The following is a 25,742-nucleotide window of genomic DNA, read 5'->3' on the forward strand; positions in this document are numbered from 1 at the left end:
ATACTGAGAGGAGGAGACTCCCAGGCAACAGGAATGCAGTCTGCCGCTCCCCAGGCTGTACTGGTGCAAGAAGGCAGCCTTTGGTTCTTGTCTTTGCATCTGGGAAACAACCAGGCCTCACCCGTACCCACGGGGGCTCTGCCTGAGCAGCAGCCTGCACCATCAGCAGCAGCTGCCCAGCAATGGCTGTGAACCCAAGTACAATTACAAAGGCCATAGGACAGTGAAAGGAAGGTGGTAGGAAAGGGGGTCTACAACTAGAACACAGCATGGATGAAAAGAAGCCAGCACTGAAACTTAGGAAAACCAGGCTGCTTGCAAGCTTCAAGCCAGTGTAGAAACACACACACACACACACACACACACACACACACACAGAATGCTGCCCCAAGATATTTGTCAGTTAGACAAGGATGTCATTAAGGTGCTGTTTGGCAGATTGAAGCTAAGGCCTGTAATAAAGTTTAGCAAAAGACAAGAGTGGCTAGACGTTGTCACAGTCCAGGGAGAAATCCCAGCCCTCCTCCACACTTTGGTCTCTAATGAAACTGACCCTGGGATCAGAACCAGAACACAGTCACTTTTGGAGCAAGTGCATCCTAGTGTTACCAATCCCCCAGCGCTCTGCGCTGAGCACATGAAGAGCGTGGCAGACCAGGGCCCACCAGCTTCCTTCTCTGAGCCTGGCACAGGCAGGCCAGAGCAAGAAGGTCGCCTGCTTTCCTGACACCTCCCACCCTTGGCAGTCTCTGTCACCTAGCCTTTCTCCACAAGGTGTGTCAGCACACTCACCAACACTGCAGTCGTCACCAGGCCCCCTGCAGCAAGCCGCCCACCAAGTCTCCATCTCACAGACACCTGCTGTCCTCCCAGACCTAGAAGCAGCACTCCAGAATACACCTGTGAAGGCCAACAACTTTCCTAAGAGGCTAGGGAGAAGCTGGGTGTGGTGGCGTATGCCTGTGATCTCAGCACTTTTGGAGGCTGAGGCAGGAGGACCTTCAAGTCAGAGCCCAGCCTGGGTACCTTATCAAAATCTTGCCTCAAAGTTAAAAATGCAAAGGGTTGGAGATATAGCTCTGATGCAAAGACCCTGGGCCCAGTCCCAGTGACAAACGGGGGTGGGGGGCATAGCAAGGCATGGGCATGTGCAGCAGGAGCTGACCCAGACACTGGTCAGCAGGGCAACATACCTCCAATACCTAGTCAGTGCCTCCTACAAAAAGCCAGAGCACTTTCCCGAATCCATTCCAAGTCTGCACAGTTCCTGATCCCAGGGCCTTTCACTACTGAATTCTCCCCTTGGCTGGGGGACAGCGCCCCAGCAGCTATCAGCCCTCCGCTTCTCACCTGGACGGGCACTGGCCACACAGAGGACGCCTTTTATCCCCCGTCCCCGCCAAGCAACCATATCCCTGGTCCCCTCCAGGAGTTGCCCACCCCTGGTCCACGCCAGGGACCCCTGTCCTCCCTTCCAGTCGTCGCCCACTCCCGCTGCCCCAGGGGCGGGGCCTAGGGCGGAGTCTGCACGCAAAGGGCGAGACTTTATCTGTACCAACTTGGGTGGGAGGGACCGAGGCCGGGAGTCCCGGGAGCAGCTCTTCCCGAAGAAGGTGTGGAAGAGAGCTCGGCGCCAATTGGTGCTCATTAATAGCCGGCGGGACGGGGACTGGGGCGGGGCCGAGAAGTGTGAAGTGAGGCCAGCCATTGGCGCCCTACGGGGCAGGGCAGGGCGGGGCGGGGCGGGGCGGGGCCTCCGCGTGCTTCCTGCGGGAGGCGTAAAGAGCGCGAGTGCTTGAGGTCGGCAGACGGGTGCGAGGGGACAGCGGAGTGAGGGGACGGCGGCGTGAGAGGAAACAGTCGCGTGTAAGCGGCATTTGACAGGGACAGCGGCGTGAGGAGCGCTGGCGGCCGCGATGAAGGCGGGCGGCCAGCAGGCAGGGAGCCCGTGGGACGAGTGCTTCGAGGCGGCGGTGCAGCTGGCCCGGCGCGCGGGACAGGTGAGCAAGCGGCACCGGCGGCCTGCGCTCCCTCGGATCCGCGCCGGCGGGCAGCGTTTCTTCAGCTAAGAGATCACAGAGCGCTGTGGGGACGCGCCGCGTCCGCGCGCCCCGAGGGGTCTTCCTGGAAGGCGGGCCCCAGGCGCGCGCGAGAGAGGGTGTCTGGTGGGGTACACCCCGCTCCCTGAGGCTGCCCAGGGCCTTTCGCTGCCGGGCAGAACGCCGTAGGGTCAGTCAGGCTCTGCGGCTCTGCCTTTTCACATTTGCATCTCCGGAAGAACAGAAAATCTGACTCTCTGAGTTCTCGCTTGAGCACGTGCTGCGTCGACGCAGCCTCTAGGACCTCAGAGGTGAGAAGGGTCTTGGGTGACTTTGCAGCTCTCCAGTAATAAGCAAAACTTTTTTTTTTCCCAAGTAGCAAAACTTCTTTTAAAGAGTGGGCGTGAAACAAAGATCCTGCTATTATGAGTCTGGTCCCAAAGCCTGGACTCTGCTCCTTTTGGGCGTCTTGCCAGATGGTGGCTGGAACAGAACCACCCAAGGTGGCTATCACCCGTGCAGAGTGGATCAGCTTGGCTAAACAGTGCTCGAGTAATAATCATGGTGCTTCCTGGAGGAGACACTGCCTTAGCCAGACAGCCTGGCAAGGAGGAAAGGCAGGGAGTGGGTGACCTTCTCCAGGCGCCTGCACTGAGGGTGTGTCTGACACAGGAGCCAGGCTTCCAAAGTCCTCTGGCCTGCCCCGGGGCCCTCTGCTCTCTCTCAGTAGTTACTTCTGAGGTTGGGCACTGGGATCTGAACCCTTGAATGTGAGTGCCTCCCCATGCCCTGGTCCCCCTCCAGGTGCAGGCACCTGGGCCATCTGATGTCACCCACTGCCCCCTCCTGAGAGGTGCCAGTCTGTCTTATCCTTTTTTCCTTCTCAGTGCCCCCGCTGGTCCTAAAGGTCCTCTAGAGTCATTCCTGCCTCTGTCCCAGCTGCTTCCATTTCAGGGACCTCCTCCCAGGCCACAGCCCCAGCCAGTACAAATAACAGTATTAATGATGCGGGCTTTCCCATCCTGAGTCATAGCTTTAGTGATTCCTGGATCCAGGCTTCCTGGATCCAAAACTTTAGACAATTTAGGGGCCCTCTCTAAGAAACTACAAATTACATATCCAAATAAGATATAAAGGTCATTTAGAATAAGAGTAGTCAGACTGTACATTTTAAAATGGTAATGAAAACTGAAAATATAAAAAATAAAAATAGCAATTTTTTTCAGTCTTCTTAATACAGCTTTTATCTTTGGGAGGACTTTGCAACCTTTGCATTTTTGAATGGCAATGATATTTTTACACTGTTTTGGTTTTGGTTGGTTTGGCTTTTGGGGGCCTCAGCATGTTGGAAGCAAGCTACTCCACTGAGCTCCACCACAGACTCCTGTCCATTTGTCTGTGGAAGGAATAAAAAGGGATACTCAGTCTCCCCCACAGCGTGACTGATTGGAATTTACTAACACCAGTTTAAGAAGATTGGTATTAGTAATGTGGTACAAATTTTTAGGGTTGCCATCAAATCGAGAACTATTGATTTTCTATTATATATTAACTTTTTGGAGAGTACTGTAATTGAATTCAGGACTTTGCACTTGCCAGGCAGGAACTGTGCTGTTGAGCTATATATTAACGTTTTATACATTAGTTATAAGAATTTCATCCACAGACTCGCTTCCAGCTGCACATAGCCAAAACCTCATTTTTTGGGGACATCTGCACAGTCTCTGAGTCTCGCGTGCTCACCACCCCTCCTGTGTTCTGGTTTGATGTTGTGAGCCAGGAGTGTCTGTGAGGACCTTTCCTCCACAGGATGGCAGGCGGTAACTTCCAGAAAGATGTGACTGCAAACCCCACAGATAGATCCATCCATTGAACCCAAAGTCAGTGTGTCTCTGCTCAACATCCCTGTAGGCAAACTGCCCCCTCCACTCCAGTGCCAGGGATGCCAGGTGGAGAAGGCAGAAGCACAGGAAAGAGGCAGGTGGGACTGGCAGCTGGAAGGGCTCACTGCGTGCTCACCAGTGGTGCTGGTGTGAGGCCTCCCAAACACTCTGCCCTTGCAGAGAGACTGAGCATCAACTTGCTTTACAATGAAGAGTGCCTTGTGCCTGCAGCAGAGTCTCAGGACAGAGTGAGGGTGCAAAGCCCAGGACCCAGCATCTCCTTTTGCTGCTGGCCTTAAAGATTGTGGTTCCCAGTCTTTTGTCCCCACACCCAGTGGGCCATCCCTCACCTGCCCAGACCCAGTACTCTGGGCGGTGATTGCAAAGCACATGCTGTGTTTTCTTCCCAGCTCCAGAGCCCCTGCCTCCAGCTGTGGGGTCCCTGTCCCTCTCGCTGCCCTGCCAAGTTGGAAATCTTGGAGGGTTTTCCCCACCCCAGACTGGGCAGCTTGCACTCCCTAAGGTGGGATGTTTAAGTGTGGGTACCTTCTGTCCAGCTCTGGATCCCTAGAGCAAAAAGTGTCCTGGAGGGCTCTGACCTGCCTCTCCTACTTGTGAGGCCTGCTCTACCAACACGGTGTGTTTGGATCTGTAATTTCCACTCAAGCCACACAGGGAATTGAGCAAGACAGTAGTAAATGGAGTAATAAAAGGACCTTTGTCAAGCACAACAACACCCTGTCCTGCTCACTCCACCCTTGTCCTGTCCCCTGAGGGCCCTATTGGCTGTCCCTGGAGGTCACATCCATTTTCCGAGTAATTTGCTGTGTGCAATCCTAAGTCTTGTGGTACAGCCACTTCCCCATTTGGCTCTGTTGCCGCCCGTGTCTACACTAGGGCCACCACAAGGACGCAATTCATGGTGCAACAAGGCCACTCCTTCCTTTCTCACACACTTGTGTTTCCCTTAAAGTTAAAAAAAAGTTTGTGTTTTCTAGTTGCTTAATTTTCTATGTAGATACAGGCAACTGTCCATCTTCCTAATTAATCTTTGGTTTCACTTTTTAATGGTGTTGGGGTTGGAACCCAGGCCTTGCTGAATGCCAAAGCATCTCCCACTGAGCTGCACCCCAGCTCCTCTAGGTATGTTTCTGCAGTCAGAGCAGTGGTCCTCAAGCTTGGCAGGCCTTGGAAGTGGAGGCCCACTCTGGGGCTCTGATCCACCAGGTCTGCAGTGGGGTGCACCTTAAGAGCAGTACTTTATTAAGAGAGTGTGTCTCCACTCATTCGTCCCACTCCAGGGAGCTGGATGGCATCCAATTTGGAGTTACCTTGAGTTATGTTGCCTTAAGCACCCTTGTGGCCTGGGGTGGACGTGAGCCATGCTGGAGCCCACTTATACCAGCCTCCAGCTGTGTGCTGTGCCTTTGACCAGATGTTGATCCCTCAGGGGAAGAGCAGCTTCCTCCACAATGTGTGTGGCCTGGCTTTCTGGTTCATCGCCTCTAATGACTTTGAGGTAGTCTTTTCTGGTGATTTGATTGGTTGATTGATTATAGGGTTTCTGGGGTCTAATGCCAGCCTTGTAAGTACCAGGCCAGCCTTACGCACTAAGCTCTATCATCAGCCCTTTACTGCAGTTTTAATGCCTTTATATGTATGTTGGGCTCTTTGATATTATCTATTTGTTTTTAAATGGTGGTCCTAAAATACTGATAAAGAATGGATTCATCCAGCTATCTTTGTGAGGCACCCTGGCCTTCAGCCTTTACTCAGAGGACGATGAGAGTGGTGTAAGGTTTCAGCAGTGCTGGGAGGGGCCCACTCCCCATAGGCCGCCTGGCCATGAAGGGCCCTGTGGCACTAGGGGGACTGGAACTGGACATGCAAGGTAAAGGGTGGGCTGTGGGGGAAGAAAGTAGTGGGAGAGGTGAGAAGGGAGCTTGCCTTGGTGTTGGAGACAGGGTGAGACAGAGGAAGAGACCAAGGGTGACTTCGGGGCCTTGGGTGGAAAGGTTGGTTGAAGGCCTTGTCCCTAGAGGAACAGGCTGGAAGGAAGTCACGTGTCCAACTCGAGCTACCTGTCTGAGACAGTGAGTTTGGATCAGAGTTGAGGAGAGGCCAGGAGATGTGAATGTGGATGTCATGGCACCAAGAGGGCCCTGGTACGGTGGTTGGGGTGGGCAGGAAGGGGCAGTAGGTCACCCTAGGTCCCTTGGCAGGACCCCCAGGCCTCTGCTTCTCTGTGGGAAGTCCCAGGATGTCGGTGTCACTCCCGGCCGGCAGGAAGGACACACAACAAAGTCTGGCAGTGGACAACCTTTTCTTTTATTTTCCTTCTCCGTACAGCCTGCCCCGGGAATCCTCCCGGCCGAAGCCTCTGTTGGTCCGCTCCCCGCGGCTCCTTGCGTGCTTCTCCCTACAGTCTGTCCCGAAGCCTCTACCGGTCCGCTCTCCGCGGCTCCTTGCGTGCTTCTCCCTACAGTCTGTCCCGAAGCCTCTACCGGTCCGCTCTCCGCGGCTCCTTGCGTGCTTCTTCTGCTTCTTTTGCTTCTTCTTTTCTTTTGGCGGGAGAGGCACTCACTTTTATAGGGTTACAGTGGCCAACCAGTTCAAAGCGCGCGATGCGGGCTGATTGGCTAACATCAGTTGTTGCTAGGCAGACTATCTTACAGGGCGGGTTGTGAAGCAGGAGATCTTACAGGGCGGGTTGTTTACCAAGCAGGAAGCAGGAGATCTTACAGGGCGGGTTGTTTACCAAGCAGGAAGCAGGAGATAAGCGCCATCTTAGCACACTCGATGGGAGGGGTAATCTAGCTCAGGCTTTGCTCTTTCCTACAGGCCTCACGTCCGCCAAGTAAGGCGACCGGGCTCGGCCGCGGCTCCCAACACCAGGAGACCAGCCTGTGAATCATCTCTTGGGCAACTTTGTTCTCTGGAAGGGTCCCCTCCCTCCTGCAGCTCATATAGCTGCCACAGGAGGAAGCGAGGGGCAGGCGGTGATCATGCCACCTCCACAGGCTCTGCTAGCCTCTCTCAAGGTTCTGTATCCAAGCCCTCTATGTCTGCTGGCCATGAAAGGTGGATTCACCTCTGTGAAAAATTCTGAAGTATTCACCAACATTTCATAGTGCTGGGGATGGAACCCAGCCTGATGCCTGCTGGGCAAGTGCTCTGCCACTGAGCCCCACCCCACTGACACTGGAGACATCAGCAGAGTCCCGTGAAGCACAGGAGCAGGTGCAGGGTGGCAGCACCCACAGGAAGGAGTGGCCTCCCCGTGTCCAGGCCCTCTGGCCTGACCCATCCTGTGCCAACCAGCACTTTCCTTGTACAGCACTGTGAGAAAAAACAACACAAAGCAGAAACTGAGAGGAATAGGAAGGAGCCCGAGGCACCTGTGGCCCAGCCCTCAGCCCTCCCTTGCCTAGCCCTGTGCTCAGGGAGTCTGGGAAGCCCTGCAAGGCAGGCGGAAGAGGGTAAGGCCCGGCCCCTGTGGGCCTGAGACAGTCACTTGCTGACCCAAGTAAATGCTGCCTAGTGGAGAGAAGGGCCCTGGGCTGGGTGGGGAGTTGTGTACTGGGGGGGTGGGAAGTCGCTTGCACGTTCCTCCTAGGCCTTCCTCCCAGCTCGGCCCGGTAACAGGAAGGCCCTGGGCCCCAGGGCACTTATGTCCCTAGGCTGGGCCAGTCTCAGGACTCCGAGGTCAGCTGTGGGCAGTGCTGTGGGCAGCACTGTGTGCAGGGGCTGAGAGTTCAGAGCACCTGTGCTGGGCTCCTTTTCCTGCGCCTGACCTTTGTGTGATCTTGGGCAACTTGCAGGAACCAAGAGTCTGTCTCAGTTTCATTCTTTTCAACACAGGGATGATGGAACCTAGAACCTCCCACATGCTAGGCAAGTGCTCTACCACTGAGCCACACCCCGGGCTCTGCCCTTCCTCGTGGTTGTTGTCATCCTTAGAGTCATGGTGAATGGACACTGGGTTATTGGGAGCTCAGCCTTCCCAGGAGGATAAGAATGGTTGCAAGAGGATCTTGGGTGCTGGGAGGAGTTCAAGCCACAGAGTGGCATCACCAGCACAGGAGCATAGGGTGCAAGCAGGTCCCTGGCTTCTGTGCAAAAAAGGTGGTACCCTCAGGCTGTTTTGGAGGAGCACTGAGCTGAGGGCTTGGGGTGCTCAGGCCCAGTGTGAGGTTGAAGGAGTCAGTGACCTTGAGAGCCTGGGAACCTGCTGGTCTCATGCTTGGGAGACCCGGAGCCCTAGGGCTGCCTTCTACGCCCTACGTGCCTCTTCCTGCAGTGAAGGGAGTGTGGTGACCTGCGGCATGTAACTGTGGCCACATAACACCACGTGATGGCCATGGTGTTTCCTGGGTAGCTGGTGAGGCCACCTGCAGAGTGAGCAGGCAGGGGAAGCCCAGGGAGCAGCACTCAGGTCGAAGGCCACTTGGCAGGAAGGGTCCATGACATTGGGTGGGTCCCCAGGATTCCTGCCTACAGGGGAAGGGACAGCACTGACAGGACAAGGAGAGGGCAGAGTGCTGTCTAGCAACCCAAAGCTGGTCTTTCCAGGAAGAGTTGTATGAGCATACGCCTGGACACCTGGAGTCGGCAGTTGGCACTTAAAACAGCACCTGCAGCTCCTGTATGTGCTCAGACAAGTCTGGAGCTTGCATGCTGGTGCATCCCCAGGCCACCCCTACAGCACATTCCCCATGGGACTAAGAGAAGGCACAGTTTGCAGGGACGGCCCAGGGGACACAGTGCAGAGCTGGATGGCGTGTGGCAAGACAGGCAGTGGGCATGTTTCTGGTTCTGACGCAGACTGTGAGCTCTCCTGGGCGTTGGATTTGGGCTCTGTGATGGCCATGTTTATATATTAAACATTAACAGGGTGTTATCGAGGTCTGTGAAGTGCGTGGTTAGCGAGTAACTGGAAAACACTTGCCGAAGAGCAGCACTGCACCTCATTGCTGGTAGAACGGTACAGTCTGAACCTCTGCATCCAGGGGATAGCCATAAGACCCCACTCCCCACCCCAAGACTCTGGCAGAGGGCTGTGCCATTAGTTTTAAACATACGCACTTGAACGAGGTCTTCTTACCATCTGCTTCCTCCTGTGCAGGAAATGTGTGAACTAAATTTTCTTAGCTGAGTATCTGAGATCCTGTTGGAGGTGTGGCCCACAGGATTCATGCAGGATTTGGCCTGTGCTGCACCCTTGTGTTTGTCAAGCTGTTCTTAGGAGCTGGGGGGGGGGGGAGATCTGGTGTGACAGGGTTTGGAGCTGCAGTGGGACTCACTCACAAAGCAGCCCAGGGGTGGCACTGCCGCGGCTCTGGATGGGGATTCACTGAGCAGTAGCTGAGCTCTTGTCTGTGTGCTCTCGGGTGGAGTTTGTCCCCCAGATGCTCTGTTGCTAGTATGAAGTTGCTGAACACAAGAACCACTGCCATTAACTTTTGCGCCTGAGCCTCGGGGAGGTGAATGTGTGTGTTACCATGTGCGTGAGGCCATCACAGAGCAGCCACTGGCAGTGGCCCTCACATCCCAGTGTCCTGGAGCAGAGCTCCTGCCCTGTGAAGCACATGGTCTGGGAAGGGACAGGACAGCAGCCCAGCAGTGGTGGGGTGCTGAGGCCCACGCAGCCAACAACCCAGGAAATGGATTCTGGGGGAGCCGTGCTGTAGTGGCTGGGACAAGGGACATCCTGCCCAAAGGTGCAAGGGTACGGAAGAGGGTCACCTGAGATGGGTGGAGCTCAGTGTGAGTCACTGTCCCCAGGGCCTTCAAGGCCAAGCCTGGAGCCAAGACATGAAGCCAGGCATGATAGTGCTCGAGCCTCCGAGTCTTCCCTGGCTGTGGAGGGTGAGCAGCCAAAGCCAGAGGGGGGCAGCCTAGCTCTGGGGTGGGGGACACTTGGCCCAACTCCGAGTCTGAGGCCAGCCTGGGTAATGTGGCCAGCTGCTAACTCATAAAAAGAGAGGAAGAAGCGACAGGCTGAGTGGCATGGCCGATGTTCAATGGAGAGGCAGGTAAGTGACCAAGCAGTTGACCAGAGGGGACATCACTGGTGGGCACAGGTGCCTTGGAGCCCCCACCTTGTGGCACCAAGCAAGAAAACCACTGGAGCAGCCTCAAGGGCACACTTTCATGAAACAGAAATGGGCACTGAGGTTTTTGAAGGAACGCAACACACACACTGCTCCCTGTCCACAGTCGCCCACCCTGTGGAGTCTGCGACCAGGCCCTCCCTGTGAGTGCCCCAACAGAACCAGCACACTGGGATCCAGAGTGCCCAGTGCGTGCCCCCTGAGGCTGGCTGTGCCTTTGTGGGAGCATCCACCTGAGGGTTCCAGGCTGTGGGCACGGGTGGCTTGGTGGTAAGCACCTGCCCAGCATGCATGGTCCCTGGGTTCTGTCCCCAGCACTGCAGGGATATGGGGCCTCCAGGTTTGGGGTACTGTGAGCTTAGTCCCCAGGCGTCCTTATCTACTCAGTCAGCAGCCGGTCATGGAGGTTCCCAGATGTGACAGCACTGCCAGGGCTGTAGTTCACCTGTGAGAGGGGCACAGGGCCCTCACCCCCACAGGATGGAGGACAGGGAATTTGAGGTGTCACAGGCATGCTTGGTGTGAGTGCCACTCATGCAGGAGGTGACATCTCAGCCATGTCAGGGATGGGGTCTCTATTCAGTGCCCAGAGACATGACAGTGGGCGATGCCATTGGCCACAGCATGACATCCTAGAGAGAGCAGGAAAGGGGTAGCCATGTCCTCTGTCAGCAGGGGCTCCTGGGAGCCTCCCTCAGGGACCCCAGGATACCAGTGAAGCTTCCTGAGATGAAGCTCCACTGAGCAGATGGGTGCTTCCTACCAGCCAGGGCCTCCAGCAGTCCCACATGCATCGCAGCCTATGTGTGGCAGAGTCCAAGGACAGGAGCACAGGTCCCTCAGTCCTTCTGTGTGCTGACCTCATCTTGTTCTGCTCATCTCCCCTGGCCACAGCTACTGGACAGCAGGGCAGGGCAGACTTCAGGGCAGCACTGAGCCACACTAACATGCGGGGCTCAGGTCCCTAAAGGGGGAAGGGGAAGATGGAAGTCTTGCACAGCACCCTCGGGGTCTGCTCTGACTCTGGCTGCCGTGGACACGTGGTAGGGGTACTCTGCCAGGAGCTGCCCTGGCTGTGGAGGGCAAGCAGCCAGAGCCTGAGGGAGCAGCCTAGTTCCGGCGTGGGGGATGCTTGGCCCAATTCCGCCTCTTCTCTTTTACTTTTCTTTTTTGATGCTGGGGATTGAACTCAGGACCTTCACACTAAACTATGTCCCCGATTCCTTTTTATCTTTTATTTTGAGGCAGGTCTTCCTAAGCTGCCCAAGATAGGCTCAAACTTGCGATCCTGCCGCCCTAGCCTCCCAGAGTGCTGGGATGATAGCTGTGCCACTGTACCCCGCTCAACCATAGATTTCAGTTCAAGAAGATCCTGGAAGCTCCAGTGCTGCACCTTCGGCTTAGCGTGTCTTTCTTTGTCCGTCTCTACTCACACAGAGACATGTTTGCACTCACCATTCAAATGTGTGCTTTGTACAGGTACATAGTAGTGCACACAAGCACACAACACACATGCATGCTGAGTTACCGTCACTGTACAAGTACAAAGCCGGCACCAAGCAGCCGGGCTGGACGTGCTCAGAGTCTAGGGCTCCTGGCAAGTGGCTGATGACGGAGGCTGAGACGCTGCAATCTCTAAGCACAGGCCCTGTGCAGACTTGCATGGCAAGAGACAGCTGTGTGCAGGGCGCTGTTGTAGAAGCCAGCGGCGGTGTGCGGGGTGCTGCCGGTGCAGGTTAGCAGCGGCCAGGATGGAAGCTGGCAGGAGCAGCTACTTCCTCCTTTGCTTCTAGTGTTGTCTCCACACTCCACATCAGCTAGCACAGTGCCAGTTTGTTGTAATGGCCGAGGTTTAAAAATGTCTTTCTGCAGGTCCAGGCTTGGTATGAGCACAGGATACACAGGACACAGAGGCAGCTGTGAGAACAGCTAGGGGAGGGCTGCTGGGCATGCAGCCATCAGTTCACTAGGAGCCCATTGGCACATCTTCTCCAAAGTCCCTGCCTGGGGTCGTCAGTACAGAACACAGTCCTGGCCCACGCATGTGCCTTCCCCAAGCTTTAGAGACAAGGGATTTATGGCGGGCTGGGCAGTGGGAAATCCAGGGTCTAGCAGGGTAGAAAGGATGAAGGGTCCTGACTTTGAGCTCCCTGCTGTTCACTGCCTCAGCAGGCTGGCTAGGAAGAAAAGAGGGGCCGGGGCAGTGGGGGCGGCTCTCACTGCAAGCCGGCCTGCTCCTTCCTGGCCTCCATCCAGGGTGACTGCCTGCATGGTGAAGCCCCATCCCAGCTCAGGTGCAGAGGTAGCCCAGCCTGCACCCTGCATTTGGCCCCAGCATGGGCCAGGCCAGGACATGCTGCAGCTCACACATTACACAGCGGGCACAGAGCCCCAGGAACCTCGCCCACCTGGCATCCTGGAGGCGTGTCTGTCTGTCCTGGTACCTGGTGTGAGGAGTGTGGCTTTACAAGCATACCCCACCTGGGGTTATAATGTGAATTTGGGGACATTTTCACCTTCACCTTCACGGGTGGCAGTGAAGCACAGATCCTGTCATGAAATGTCATGCCCTATCCCGAACTCCGAGGGAAACCTGCTGCATGGCAGGGCAGAATGCCCCCAACAGAGGTCTGTGCTGTCCTGGGAATGACACTGAACGGTGACTCAGGCTCCCGCCGAGAGGGCACCGTGTCAGGCTGGGAGGAGGGCACATGCAGGTTTAACAGCCTCAGAACGTTGTTTTAGATCATCAGCAAGGCCCTCACTGAGGAGAAGCGTGTCTCAACAAAGACATCTGCGGCAGATCTTGTGACAGAGACTGACCGCCTCGTGGAAGATCTGATAGTTTCTGAGCTGCGAAAGCAGTTTCCTTCGCACAGGTGAGTGTCACAGGCCCCCCAAGACAGATGTGGACCCCAGCCCTCATCGCAGGGATACAGAACAGCTCTTCATCCTTTCTTCTGTTGCTTCGCCCCATGGCCATGCATACGGGGCTCCCTGCAGCCCCTCTGGGCCACCTCTGTCCCCAGAAGGCCCTGAACAGTGCAGCCCACCTCAGAAACCCTGCAGTGGTCCCCAGCACCCACAGAGGACCCCAGAGAGAGCATGTGCTGAGCGGCCTCTCCCGAAAGCAGCTCAACAGGTCCAGCAGGGTTCTCATGGGCAGTAGCCACACAGGCATCTGGGAAGCAGTGACTCGGCCCCAGGCCCTGGCATTCCCAGGCAGCCCTGGGCTTCAAGGTTCGGGCTGTGACAGACCAAGGCTTGAGGCCAGGGCTCGGTTTGCCAAAACATTGTAATAAAGGGCTTCTGACCACAGCTAAGATTTTGCAGGACTAGAATGTGGGTATTCTAGTCCTGTTTAGCGTGCAGCCAAACTGATACATGTCAAATAAGAGAAAAATGCATATATATTATAAATAGGATGCTGTAACTTTCCTGTTTCCAAAGTAAATGTCCCCTAGGGGCTGGGGATTTAGCTCAGCAGCATAAGTGCCTGCCTTGCAAGCAGGCAGTCATGAGTTCGATCCCCAGTACCAATAAAAACGAAAAAGACCAAAAAAAGTAAATGTCCCTTAAGCAGTATGTTGGTAGTTGTTTGCCTGTCACCTGTCAGAGGCGGGACCTTTATCCTAAGCCTTTGAGCTTCCTCGGCTGTAATTTTGGCAAAGTAGCCCTGAAGATGTGTCATGGCCGCCTCAGGGTTAGGCCTTTCTCCTTGCCTCTGTTGGAGCTGTTTCAGGCACAGTTCTCTAGCTCAGGGTTAGGCTCACACCTTGGATTTTTCAGGGTGCACTATGGAGCTGTGCTTCATGCTCACACCTTCATCCACAGCCAAGTCCTGCTGCACAGGCATTCACTCCCACCATGAAGCCATGCTCTGTACTCAGAAGCTCTGCCGCATTCCACCCACTGTGGGGGCTTTCTAGGTGCCCAGATGGGCCTGGCTGAAGACTGCTGCCTGCAAGGGTGCAGTGAGCAGGACAAGGGGTGCACCTCAGCCTCCACCTTCAGCGACACAGGCTGAGAGGGGGACAGTGACAGCCAGGGATCAGGTGGCGCTGCGAGCACCCCATCAGTGTCACCCATGCTGCAGTGTCATCAGCAGGCACAGAGCTGGACCTGTGTTTCCTGAGAAGTTGTAGACTTGCTCCCAGGGGCCATGTCACCTCGGTGTCTGTTCACATGTGCTCCCTCCCGCTTCTGGGACCAGTAATCCCCCAGCTCCTCCCCAGTGAGGTTTAAAAGGAAAAGGGCTGATCCCTTGCCCCTTTCCTAGGAGCCGATCTCTTGTAAGAGTCATCTCTGTTGCCTCCTCTTTTCTCTGCTTTGATCAGCCTCATGCCCAGCGTGGGCACTGGTGCCTTCACACCTGTGGGGATGTGGCATGCGCTTGGCATGAGTTTTGGGGGTATGAACTGTTCTCTTTTAAAACACAATTGCAAGCTGCTTCAGGAAAAGAAAATTGGGTAGCTACAGAAGAAGGCAGTGTGAACAGACCACGTTTTCAAGTGTCTGGCTGGGAAAAGTGGCAGAGGCCAGTCTGGGTGCCCTGGAGCCTGGGTGTCCATGGAGCCCTGTCTGGGGCGAACCAGGCTCTACCCAGCTGGCAGGGCCTGTACCCAGAGGATAAGGAGAGGGAAGGCAGCCGAGGAGGAGATGCTGAGTGCAGGAGCCAAGTATGGGGTTTGAATTTGGGCTGACTGCGGTCCTGGGCTGTGGCTTTCTCACCTCTCTAGGGCTGTGGTACCACCTGGCCTCATCTGTCTAGTGCCCAGCCTGCAGGTGTGAGGTCTCTCCAGGGGCTGAGGGAGGTGCTGTGTGCATGCTATGTCCACACAGTGCCCAAGGCCATCCTGGTTGCTAAAGGCCAGAGTGCTAGGGACATTGAGAGTAACCATTTGTAGAGACAGCATTGGAAGAGGGGCCCAGGGCCTGCTGCAGAGTACAGGGATAGGAGGCTTGAGCAGAGCTGTGTCCCTGGGACAGGAGTGCCCTGGAGGGAGACTTCCATGGGGACTCAGCATAGGCAGTGAAATCCTAACCCCCACCCTGCTTTCTCTACAGGGAAGCTGAACCCAGGGAGGTGGAAGGAAGGCATGGCCAGGGAAGATGGGGGGCCTCGAGCCAGGGGGCAGCATCATGGCCACCTGTGTCTGTGTGACCTGCAGGCAGCAGTTAGCCCTCTGTGTATGGTCACTGCACTGAAGCAGGAGAGCCACAACCCTGCAGGCTGCACCCCTCACACCTCCTGCTTAGGGGCACAGTGAGCTTGTGCCCTGCGAGACCTGTGACTGGCTCTGTACTGTCACATCCCCACACTGGCCTACTGCAGGCCTCGGCCCTCCAAGAATGCCCATGCACAGTGTCCCTCTGGTCGGTCAGTCTGTCTGTCTGTCTGTCTGTCTGATGCTGGGATGGAGGAACTGGGCCCTGCATATGCTGCCCTGAGACACACACACACACACACACACACACCCCACTGCCTCCCTGAGTCTCACAGAGCCATGACTGGAGAGCACAACTCCACCTTGGCTCACACCACGAACCACCCTGAAAACTCTGCGCTGGCCTCATGCACCTGGCCATCTTCTCAGGCTGATTCTCCATGGCAGGTTCATTGCAGAGGAGGCCACAGCCGCTGGGGCAAAGTGTGAGCTCACCACCAGCCCGACCTGGATCATCGACCCCATCGACGGTACCTGCAACTTTGTGCACAGGTGAGCAAGGTGGGCATGGCTTCTGCAAGCCCTATCCTCACCCTTCTCTGTATCTCCACAGTGGTGGGCTGAAAGCAGGGTGCACAAGCCCAGGAGGAAGTGCACAGGCTCAGCGAAAGAGGCATAGCTCGGCATCTTCGGTTTCCATGTGAGAGGTTTCCAGAATAGGAAGGCAGTCTCACTTCAAATGTTTGCTTGGATTTGAGAAGGGCCCCTGTGAGAAGCACCCTCTGGAACCATGCCCACCAGTAGGGCCCTAAGCCCTGTGAGGAGGGCAGGGCTTAGGAAACTGAGCTGCAGACCTGGGGAGGTCCCAGGACCCCCTCGTCTCCCCTGGTGCCCAGAGCAGAGATGCTGCTGGCTAAGCCTGACCTAGGGGAGAGGCCACACCTCCACCCAAAGGCCTCTCCTGGACCCTGGCAGCCCCGTGGTTTCCATTGGCTCCCTCTGCAGCCCTCAGGAGTGGGGCAGAGAGGCTGCAGGGAAAGAACACGACTGGAAACGGGCTGGGAGAATAAGTGTCCCAATGTGCCCTCATTGTGGCCTCAACTGTCACCACATGTTTAGAGCCAGGCCAAGCACTGTGCTGGATGCTAGCCACATGGTAAGCGCTCGGAGAGGCGGGCCCAGCCTGGCCTGTCAGCCCTCCCATGCACCCAGGACAGAGTTTTGTTCACATGACTCTGCTTTTGCATTGCTGCCTGTTAGTCTGCAGCTCTTGACCCTTCCTCATGCTTTCTTGTTTTTGTGCTCCAGCATTCTTTACATAAGAGAAGTTATTTTGAGAAGAAACAACAAAACCACAAAATACAACCACAAGCACACTAGCAAAAGCCACCCTGTGCTGTGCCTGCCTGTGCCAGGCTTTAGGGGACACAGGTAGGCACAGGGGCAGGGACAGGTGTCCCCTGAATGGAGGTGCCAACGCTCAGACCCCAACCCCGGGCATCTGTGCCCACCACTTCCCCACCTCCCTGGTGTTGGGGTCACTGCTAAAGCACTCGGGCCCCTCGTGTGGTGCTCAGGACATAGCCGTTTGGCAGTTGACCATCTTACCATGAGACTGGTAGAGGACACCGTTACCCTAAGTGGCAGGAAGTTGTTTTCAAAAACAAACCCAGCAGCATGTGGAAAGGACTGTGTGCCTGGGAGCAGCGGTATGTGGATTCTGGAGCAGACACCCTGGGTCACGTGCACTGTCTGTCCCTACAGGTTCCCTGACGTGGCAGTCAGCATTGGCTTCGCCGTCCACAGAGAGGTATGCAGAGGGCCTGCCGCAGCCTCTGCCTTCACTCCTGCTTGCCTGCACCAAGCGCCTTGACAGGGAGGAGGCCCAGCGTGTTCCCGGGCTCACAATGTGTGGGGCTGTGTGGGTGTCCTGGGCAGGCCCTGTCTTCACGTGGACTTTAGGCTGCAAGGGGAGACCACATTCCAAGCAGATGGCCACGCCAGTGTCTCGCTGGCCCTAGAGTGTGTGACCTTGTCACAGATAGAAAGGGACTCCTATTTTTGGCAACAGCTCTCATCTCCACATTTCACTGGTTCTTTCTAATCCCCTGGCTATTAGCATGAGAATGGGACTCCTCCTGGGTTCCCAGGGGCCTCCTGAGACCTCAGACTCTGGGGAAGCTGGGCCCTGCCTATCCTGCACCCTGAAGAGCCTGACCCCTTGCAGGCTCCACAGTTCTGTACAAATGGGGCTGAGGAACTGGGGTCACAAAAGCAGCCCTTGGAGCAGTATTTGTCACCCTCATCTTCGGTATCTCACAGACACCCCAGCAGGGAAACAAAGACCCGCACACCCCAAAGTCTCCTCTGGCATCAGTAGAACTTTAGTACCCAACTTCAGTAAGAAGTTAGCGATTGGTTGGTGTCTGCTCAATGACACCACAGAGGCCAGGAGGCCAACAGCACTGGGGGTGACAGCCAAGACCCCCATTCCCAGTGGCAGGAATGGTGGCAGCTGGGTCCTTGGTCCGGCCAGTGTCCTTACAGCAGAGCTGCAGCCTCCACCAGGGGAGAGGCTGGCCCTGCCCTTCCTCTCTTGCTCTCGGGTCCCCAGCACAGTGCCCAGTGATGGGGTTCATGTGGCCCCAGGCACTGCTCGACCCAGGCCATGGTCAGGCTGAGAGCTGCAGGTGCCTGACCCCTTTGCTGTTGGCTGGGGACCTGCCCAGGGACAGAGCAGGCTGTGAGAGGTCACAGAATGGGAAAGGGCTAGCATGCTGGGGACCCCTTGTGGTTCTCAGTGCTCCTCTTCCTTTCGCCACTTAGCCCTTGGAGACCGTTTCTAGGACCCCACTTCTGGGGTGAGCTGCTGTGTGCCTCGCCAGCCGGGGCCACCCTTCTTTGGCAGTGCCCCATGGGCTGACACTGCTGTGGTTGGCACCGGAGGGCTTTGCTTAGACTCACAGGCTGTCTTCCCCATAAAGAAGAAGCTTTCCTGAGAATGAAGTTCTTTCTGTATGCTTGACTACCAATGCTGGATTATGGTAATTCAAATATGCCATCACTTGCCTTAGTGCATTTTAAAATGTAGTTACTTAAGAAAACAATGCTGCTTTCCTGCCCGGGTCTAGTTGGGAATCTAGTGCCGACATGTTCCGCCCCATCCTGGAGGGGTCAGTTCTGCCCCCTGCTCTGGGCATCCCGAGCACCGTTGCCGTGACCACCCGTGTCTGGCAGTGACTGCCTCGTTTCCTTCCCACCCGCAGCTGGAGTTCGGCGTGGTTCACCACTGCGTGGAGGAGCGGCTGTACTCTGCCCGTCGGGGCCACGGTGCCTTCTGCAATGGCCAGCAGCTGTGGGTCTCGGGAGAGACAGGTGGGCTCCCAGGGAGACGGGGCTGCAGGTCTGGGGGCACCAGGGGATCCCACGGTGAGGGCAGAGTCTCCCACTGAGGACCCTCTCTGCTTGGGGACATAGTGTCCCTGGTGGCACTTCTGGATGGGACCGGAAGCCTCAGAGAGTCTTGTCCGCCTCAAGCTCACCATCTGTCATCATGAAAGCCGGAGAACCCGGTCACCAGGGCGACTTGGTCTCCCCCAGGACCGGGAAGCCTGCTGCGGACTCAGCCCTTCCAGAGGCCGATGTACATCCTCTCAGGATTCTAAACAGAATTTTCCCCAAAAGTGACTTGTATTTTTCAAACTTATTTAAGTCAAAGTCAAAAATAGCCATGGTAAAGTGAACAGTGAGTGAACATTTAGGACATCCACGAGCTATGTGCTACTTGCTCTAGTGAGTTCTAGAACCTACCCTGCTGTAGAGGGAGAGAAAAACCCGTGGCCCTGAAGTGGCTCCCTGCAGTATCACTTCAGTCTGGAACTTACGCGAAAGGTAAAGAAAGTGATCCTATTTTCATGTGAGTCAGTCACAGTAATCACCAGCAGCTTTGGACATTGGAGCACATTCATGACAAGACCACCAGCAGATGTGTGTGGTCCAGAGTGTACACCCAGCACCACAAGGCCAGGCTGGGGTGCTCCTGAAGGATCGGGGGACCCCAGAATGAGCACAGCCACCACAGGCCAGGAGCCAACAGGGCCGAGTGCCCAGGGCCTGAAGCCTGTGATGCTGTGGGGAAAACACCTGTCCTCAGTGATGGACAATGCCCTCTTCAGGGACACTGTCACAGGAGCTGACAGCCAGGCATTCTGGAAGCATTTCGAGTACCAGCTGAGGGCTGCATGGTGGGAAAGCATTGTGGACCAAGGACTGGAAAGCATCCCGAGTCAGGCGGTAGAGGAGAGGGCCATGCTAGCTGCTGCCAGCTGCTGCGCAACTGCGTTTGCAGCCTGAGCACCTGGCGTGGCCTGAGACAGGGCAAGACAGGGCAGGTCTGCTGTCAGGGGTACAGGGTGCGGCATGCTGCAGACTGCATCTGGTCCCCCACAGTCCTGGCTCCTCGCTGCATCCTGGCAACGTCGCCCAGCATCTCCTGTCATGGTTGGGGAGCTGCCAGGGACTCCAAGCACACGCCCCCTTCCCAGAGGTGACCTTGCTTCAGAAGCACCTGCTCTTGGGAGTTTCCATCCTTGTGATCCCAGCAGGTGAAGAAGGTCTGCATTAACACCACTCCAAAAATGCCTCAAATTTTCTGTCCCTGTGTGTGTGTGTGTGTGTGTGTGTGTGTGTGTGTGTGTGTCTGTCTGTCTGTCTGTCTGTCAGTCTGTCTGTCTGTCTGTGTCTGTCTGGGTGTTTCTGGCACTGGGAATAAATGCAGGGAGCTCTCACTGAGCTATATACCCTGGCTGAGCCTGATCCCCTTTTTTCTGAAGCCAGGGTTCTTAAATGGCTCAGGCTGGGCTCCAGCTTTGCTCCCCTGCCTCAGTGACACTGGTGTCGCTGATTCCCATGTGGGACAATGGTGGTGATTTTCCTAGGCCACAGACTCTCAGGCTCTGCCATTTGGGAGGCCTGGCGAGCACTGAGCAGAGGAGGCAGCCGCACAGGGCTGCAGGGAGGGCTGGGCCTGACATATCCCCCACCCCACCCCGGCTCTGTGCTGCAGACCTCTCCAGGGCCCTGATTCTGACAGAAATTGGCTCCAAGCGTGATCCTGCCACACTGAAGCTGCTCCTGGGCAACATGGAGCAGCTGCTGCTTGCCAAGGCCCACGGGTATGGACTCGGGTTTGGGGAATTGGGTTCCGGAGTTCTTGCTAAGTTGTTGGCCCCTACTAAAGGGGAGAGAGCCCCCGCATGTGACAGGAGGGACGCACACTGCACACACACACACCTTCATGCACACACATAGTGTGTGCACTTTTGCCTTCCAGCTACGCCTCTAATGAGCCACCCATGGCTCTGCACCCTCTGCTCCCCAAGGACACAGAACACCACACCTCATGCCTGCCCCACCACCTCTGCTTTCTCTCTCCAGGGTCCGGGTCATCGGCAGCTCCACCTTAGCGCTCTGCCATCTGGCCGCAGGGGCTGTCGATGCCTATTACCAGTTTGGCCTGCACTGCTGGGACCTGGCAGCTGCCACAGTCATCGTCAGAGAGGCAGGAGGCATTGTGATGGACACAACAGGTAAGCACCATGCTCAACAGGTAAGGGCCCCCATATGGGACCCATCACAGAAAGAAGAGCAAGGAACACTAGGATGGTCCCCCATGTGGGGCCCCAGCCTAGCCTGGAGCAGCACCCCAGAGTCACACATCCCTGCCCAGTTCCAGGGGCGCCAAGGCCCCAGGGGACCACAGTGAGGTGGACACAGTACGTGGCTTGCTCCCCCAGTTTCTGGTTTTTAGTTTTGTGGCACTAGAAATTAAAGCCAAAGATCTCATGCTGAACCACATTCCATGTTTTTTAAATTTTACTTTGAGACAGCATCTTGCTAAGTTTTTGGGCTCAAACTTGTAATCCTCCTGCCTCAGCCTCACAGAGTGCTAGGATTGGGGTGCACAGAGTGCTGGAGCCCCAGATCTGGCTTCACCCCAAGCTTGAGGTTAGGCACTTCCCCATAACCCAGACCTGGGTCGGCACCAGTACCCAGCTTGGGGGTCCTGCTGGACTTTAGGAGAATGGATCCAAAAAGTGACCCATTCCTTCTGTCTCAGAAGAGGTGCTGGGGCTGGGCTCCCAAGGGTGAATGTGAGTCTGTGCTCCCCGCTGCCTGTCACTCATTTCCGAGTGATGGAGACTGCCAGGCCCCAGGGGATCCATTCTCGCCCGGGTCTTGCCAGGAGTGTGGCACATGGCCACGTGTAGCCAGAGTCCTCCTGTCCTCTTGCCATTCTGCAAGGCCCTGGCTGAGCCCTGGCAGCCTAGGAGAGAGGTGAGCAGCCAAGTCGCCTGTGACAGGCCAACTTCCCCTTAGAGGTCAGCACTGTGAGACTTGGAGTGTGCCCACCATCTGTCCTGCTCTAGACACCTCTATGCCTACCAGGGTGATTGAGTGGGGTGGCTGGGATACGGCAGAGTGAGGCATGGCCAGCTGGCCTGTCTCCGAGTGTCTCGGGACCTACCATTCTCTCAGAGCCCTGGGCTCAAGCTCATTGGGCAGCAGTGAGGCCCATCCCTCCCTGTGCGCCTGCCAGACGCACGCTGCACCCCTGGGTCCTGGGACTCAGCACTGCCCCCAAGCTGCTCCCCTCCTCTGGCTTGGGAAGCTGCCACCCAGTAACTGGCATAGGTCTCTCTCCCCAGGTGGACCCCTTGACCTCATGTCACGCAGAGTGGTTGCCGCAGGCACCCAGAAGATGGCCACACTTGTCGCCCAGGCCTTGCAGCCCATCAGCTATGAACGGGATGACTAAGTGTGAGGGCGCTACAGGACAGGCCCCACCCATGCAGCACCCCAGCCTGCACTGCACCCCAGGCCATCACCGACCTGCACGCCCCCTCTGGGCCAGGTGTCTGTTGGTCTCTGATGCGCGGTTCCTAGCATCCTCCCGAAGCAGCCCTGGCCTGCAGGAGCTACATGCTGCTCACCCAGACTCAGGTGACGGCTAGAACCGCGGGACACAGCACCCTCAGGCCCCCATCCCGCACCTGGTACTACGCCAGGCAGTGAATCAGCACTGGCTTCCACTCATTGCTCCTCAAGCAGGGTCAGCCCTGCTGCCCACAGATCACAGGGGAGGTTCACAAGGTCACCCAGAAGCTGGCTGTGGGTCTGGGGCAGGACAGATGCCCTGAGAGCCAATTCCATGACCGTTGTGCTGGGCTGCAGACTCCCAGAGCCAAGCAGGGCAACCACAAGTGACTGCAAGGTGCTTTCTGGGCCCTGCTGTGTCTGGAACTCCCATGCGGACCATGAGCCCATAGCCATGGCCCAGGCATTGAGATTCCACTTCAGGCAGAGAAATCCACAGCCGCTATCGGCTTCCTCCCCAAGCCCTTGTCACCGACAGCGCACACAACGTCATGGCTCCCTGGCTCCCACCGCCACTGGCCCCCCAGCCTCCCTCAGAGCATAGCTCCTGTCACTGACCTCTGCCACCCTCCACTGCCAAACCCTGGCACTCAGCAGCCCCAGCCAGCCGTGAGGCCTCCGATCCAACACAGGGCCACAGGCACCCTATGTGGGAGCAGCCGATGCAGAAGGATGAGGACAGGATAAATCTGAGGCTGAGATGCCTGCTCTGCCTGCCTCGGGGGCTTTGGGATGCATCTGCCATCTCAAGAGGGAATTTCTGTTTCCAGATGAGTGGGTGTTCAGGTCACCCCCAAACACACAGGGTTCAACAGCCCGTGTTTCAGGATATGAGTTGCCCTGGGATGAGCAACCTCGGCAAGGTGCCTGCTTCCCGCCCTCTGGCCTGAGATGCAGATCGGCCTCCCCACAGGCAGCTCAGGATCGGGGGACTGAGGAACTCCCAAGAACAGGTGACACCTGCACGCCTGTCACAGCATCCAGTGCTGCCTCTCAGGGTCCCTGTGAGGAGCATGCCAGCCCGACTCAGCACCCAGTACCCTGAAGCCCTGGGCCACCTCCCAGTGAGCATGGCAGAGCCCACAGCAGACTTCCCTCTTCCCCATGTCCTGTTCCAGCTAGGGCAGGGGACTCGGTAAAAGGACCTATGCTCCCTGTCACCTAGAGGTTGGGACCCCGTTCAGCAGAGCCAAGTGCCCTGTGCCACGGCAGCCTGCCCCGCAGGAGGAATGGTGGTGGGGGACACTGTGGTCCCACTGCGCCACCCCCACCAGCACTCAGAGCCAGAGGCCTGCTTCCCTGGCACTTGCCTTGCTCTTGGGAGCAGCATCCAGGTGACAACCTCTGCGGCCTCTGGAGTCACAAATAGAGATGTCACCCATATGCTCAGGTCCAGAGCACAGAGCTCCCAGGGCCCCTGTGACTGAAATTCATCCAGCAGTGACCCCATGATGAACGCACTTATATGGTTCATGATGCCACATGCTGGGTAGCTGGGGACAATCAGAATGTGTGGCAACCCAGCCAGCATCTCCCGACCAACCCCAGCCTGAATGCACGGGGTAGCAGTTGCATGATCCGAGGCCGAGATGCATGCTCTACCTGCCTCGGGGGCTTTGGTATGCGTCTGCCATCTCAAGAGGGAATTTCTGTTTCCAGATGAGTGGGTGTTCAGGTCACCCTGAAACACACAGGGCTGTTTTGAGACAAGCAGGAGGCTCGGCTGAGAGCTGGGCACCCAGGGATACCGCCGCTGACGGCAAAGGGACAGGCAGCTGTGGCCCACGGAGGTGGATTCTTAGCTATCTGTGTCACTCAGCAGGGCTCCCTTGGAGAGGCCATGACCCTTCTCTCACTTGCTGAGCCCTTCCCTGGTGTCCCCTTCCCTGCACACCTCCTGGTAACAGGCCAGAGCTGGCACGGTGAGGCACTGTGTACCTTGGGCATCCAAGGCAGCACAGCCTCCTATCACACCCACGAGGTGCAGCCTCAGCTTTCTGCACCCGTGGCCACAGGGCAGGGCCCTGAGGCTTGGTGCACAGCGCTGAAGGATGCTGTGCTCCAACAGCGCTGAGCTAAGACAGGACTTCCGGCTCTGGCTCACAGCCATTACCGAGGGCACCTGCAGCCCTGCATACCACGGGAGGGAGCCCTGCAGGACACGTCCAAGGAGCAGGAAGAGCCTGCTGTGAAACTCGCACACAGGAAGGGAAAGGGAACCTGGAGAGCAGCCCCAAGGCATACAAGAGAGAAATGCATGTCCTGTGCACAGCTCACCTTGCAGGTGTTCATTAAGCAATATTAAAATATTGACATGGAGCACTGAGAGTCGTGATTTCTGGTGCTGGCCATGAAGGCTGTGCTAGTGAGCACACTTTTAAGACTGAGGACTTGGGGTTGGGCACAGGGACCTGAGGACACTTCCCAGCCATCTCCGTCCCTCTCCCCAAGACCTGGGGCCCAAGCCAAACTCTGCTCCTTTCCACACTCAGTCACAGCCCATGCTGGAAGTCCTTGTCCTGCAGTGCTGCTATCTCCAGGGAAGGAGCCCACCTACTCTCAGGGCTGAGGGCGGAGTCATGCCCTGTGCCAACCAAGCGCCCTGTCTGCCCAAGCTGCCGAGTGGTTCCAGACACAGTTCCTGCCAGGTTGAGGAGACTCAACTTGGGGAGTGTTTGGTTTGGTTTGCAGGATGGTGGGTGGCCTGTCAATGTGCAGAGGACTCAGGGTAAGAAGTGGGTCCCAGGATCTCCCAGTCAAGCCCCAGGTACAAGGTGCATCCCACCAGGACTGCAGTGCGTCCCTTGGTACTGGGGAGTCAGGGCTGTCATTCTGGGGACACTTGTGGGCCAAGCAGGAACAAGACTCAGTACACCTGCCCTAACCTGGATCTCCAGGTTCCACCTTTGTCCTGTCCGGGCATCGACAACCTGCTGCAGCTGGTCCTGGCTTCCAGGTTGGGAAGTGTCAGGCAAGTCAAAGCTGGGCATCACCAAGCCAACTGAGGGCCCGCCCTTGATGGAGGCAGGCCACCTTTCCTCTACACCACTTCAGCCTCAGCAACTGTGAAGGCAAAACAGTGTCTGCAGGCCTCATCTCTGTGGGATGGGGCTTCTCGCTTTGAGAGGCAGGCGCTGCTATGGTTCCGCGGTCTCACCATCCCCAGGTTTTAATAAAGTCACACACAGGAAAGCTCCAGGCAGCAGACCCTGACAGTGGACTATGTGCTCTTGGGGGACACACAAAGTAGAGTCCAAGGCCATTGTGCTCCAGGGCAGCCCAGGCACCTGAAAGGCCCTGTGGGAACATGGGGGTGAGGGTCCCAGTCCAGGCTGGCCTTGGGGTAACCCATGCATCCCTCACACTGGAGCTCAGCTCGCCTCTCGGCAACCCCTCATTCAGTTCAGACCACAACAGGGCTCCCAGGGGCCCAGGTCAGGTGTCCCAAGCTGATGTCCCTTCCCCAAACCAACCTCAATGTCCTTGGCAGGAAGGGCCACCACCCTAGACAGGGAGACCCTGGTGATGTTGGACCTCCAAATGGCAAAGAAAATATTCTAACTCCTGACCTGGTAGATGTCAGATACACCAAGTTTATGCTCC

The 25,742-nt window shown here is 56.7% G+C and overlaps 1 protein-coding gene across 4 annotated transcripts; it reads left to right on the plus strand.

Moving 5' to 3' along the window:
• The first annotated feature begins 1,773 nt into the window (after positions 1 to 1,773).
• On the plus strand, positions 1,774 to 24,458 carry Impa2 (inositol monophosphatase 2). Of its 4 annotated transcripts, none has more exons than XM_013146670.3 (8): positions 1,774 to 2,000; positions 12,781 to 12,914; positions 15,651 to 15,755; positions 16,968 to 17,013; positions 18,470 to 18,578; positions 20,269 to 20,377; positions 20,640 to 20,791; positions 21,897 to 24,458. In XM_013146670.3, exons 1-8 carry the CDS (start codon positions 1,917 to 1,919, stop codon positions 22,214 to 22,216), a joined length of 1,059 nt encoding a protein of 352 aa, XP_013002124.1. In that variant the 5' UTR covers positions 1,774 to 1,916; the 3' UTR covers positions 22,217 to 24,458. The 4 variants fall into 4 exon arrangements, with proteins under 4 accessions (XP_013002124.1, XP_003464475.1, XP_063088071.1 ...); XM_003464427.5 differs by having other exon boundaries at positions 1,775 to 2,000; positions 21,911 to 22,205; XM_063232001.1 differs by lacking the exons at positions 1,774 to 2,000; positions 12,781 to 12,914; positions 15,651 to 15,755; positions 16,968 to 17,013 and adding exons at positions 17,023 to 18,247; positions 19,653 to 19,816.
• Positions 24,459 to 25,742: the final 1,284 nt, after the last annotated feature.

Source organism: Cavia porcellus, unplaced genomic scaffold, assembly GCF_034190915.1.
Source record: "Cavia porcellus strain 051 isolate PalLab524CR breed Dunkin Hartley unplaced genomic scaffold, mCavPor4.1 scaffold_20, whole genome shotgun sequence".
Classification (NCBI taxonomy): Eukaryota; Metazoa; Chordata; class Mammalia; order Rodentia; family Caviidae; genus Cavia; species Cavia porcellus.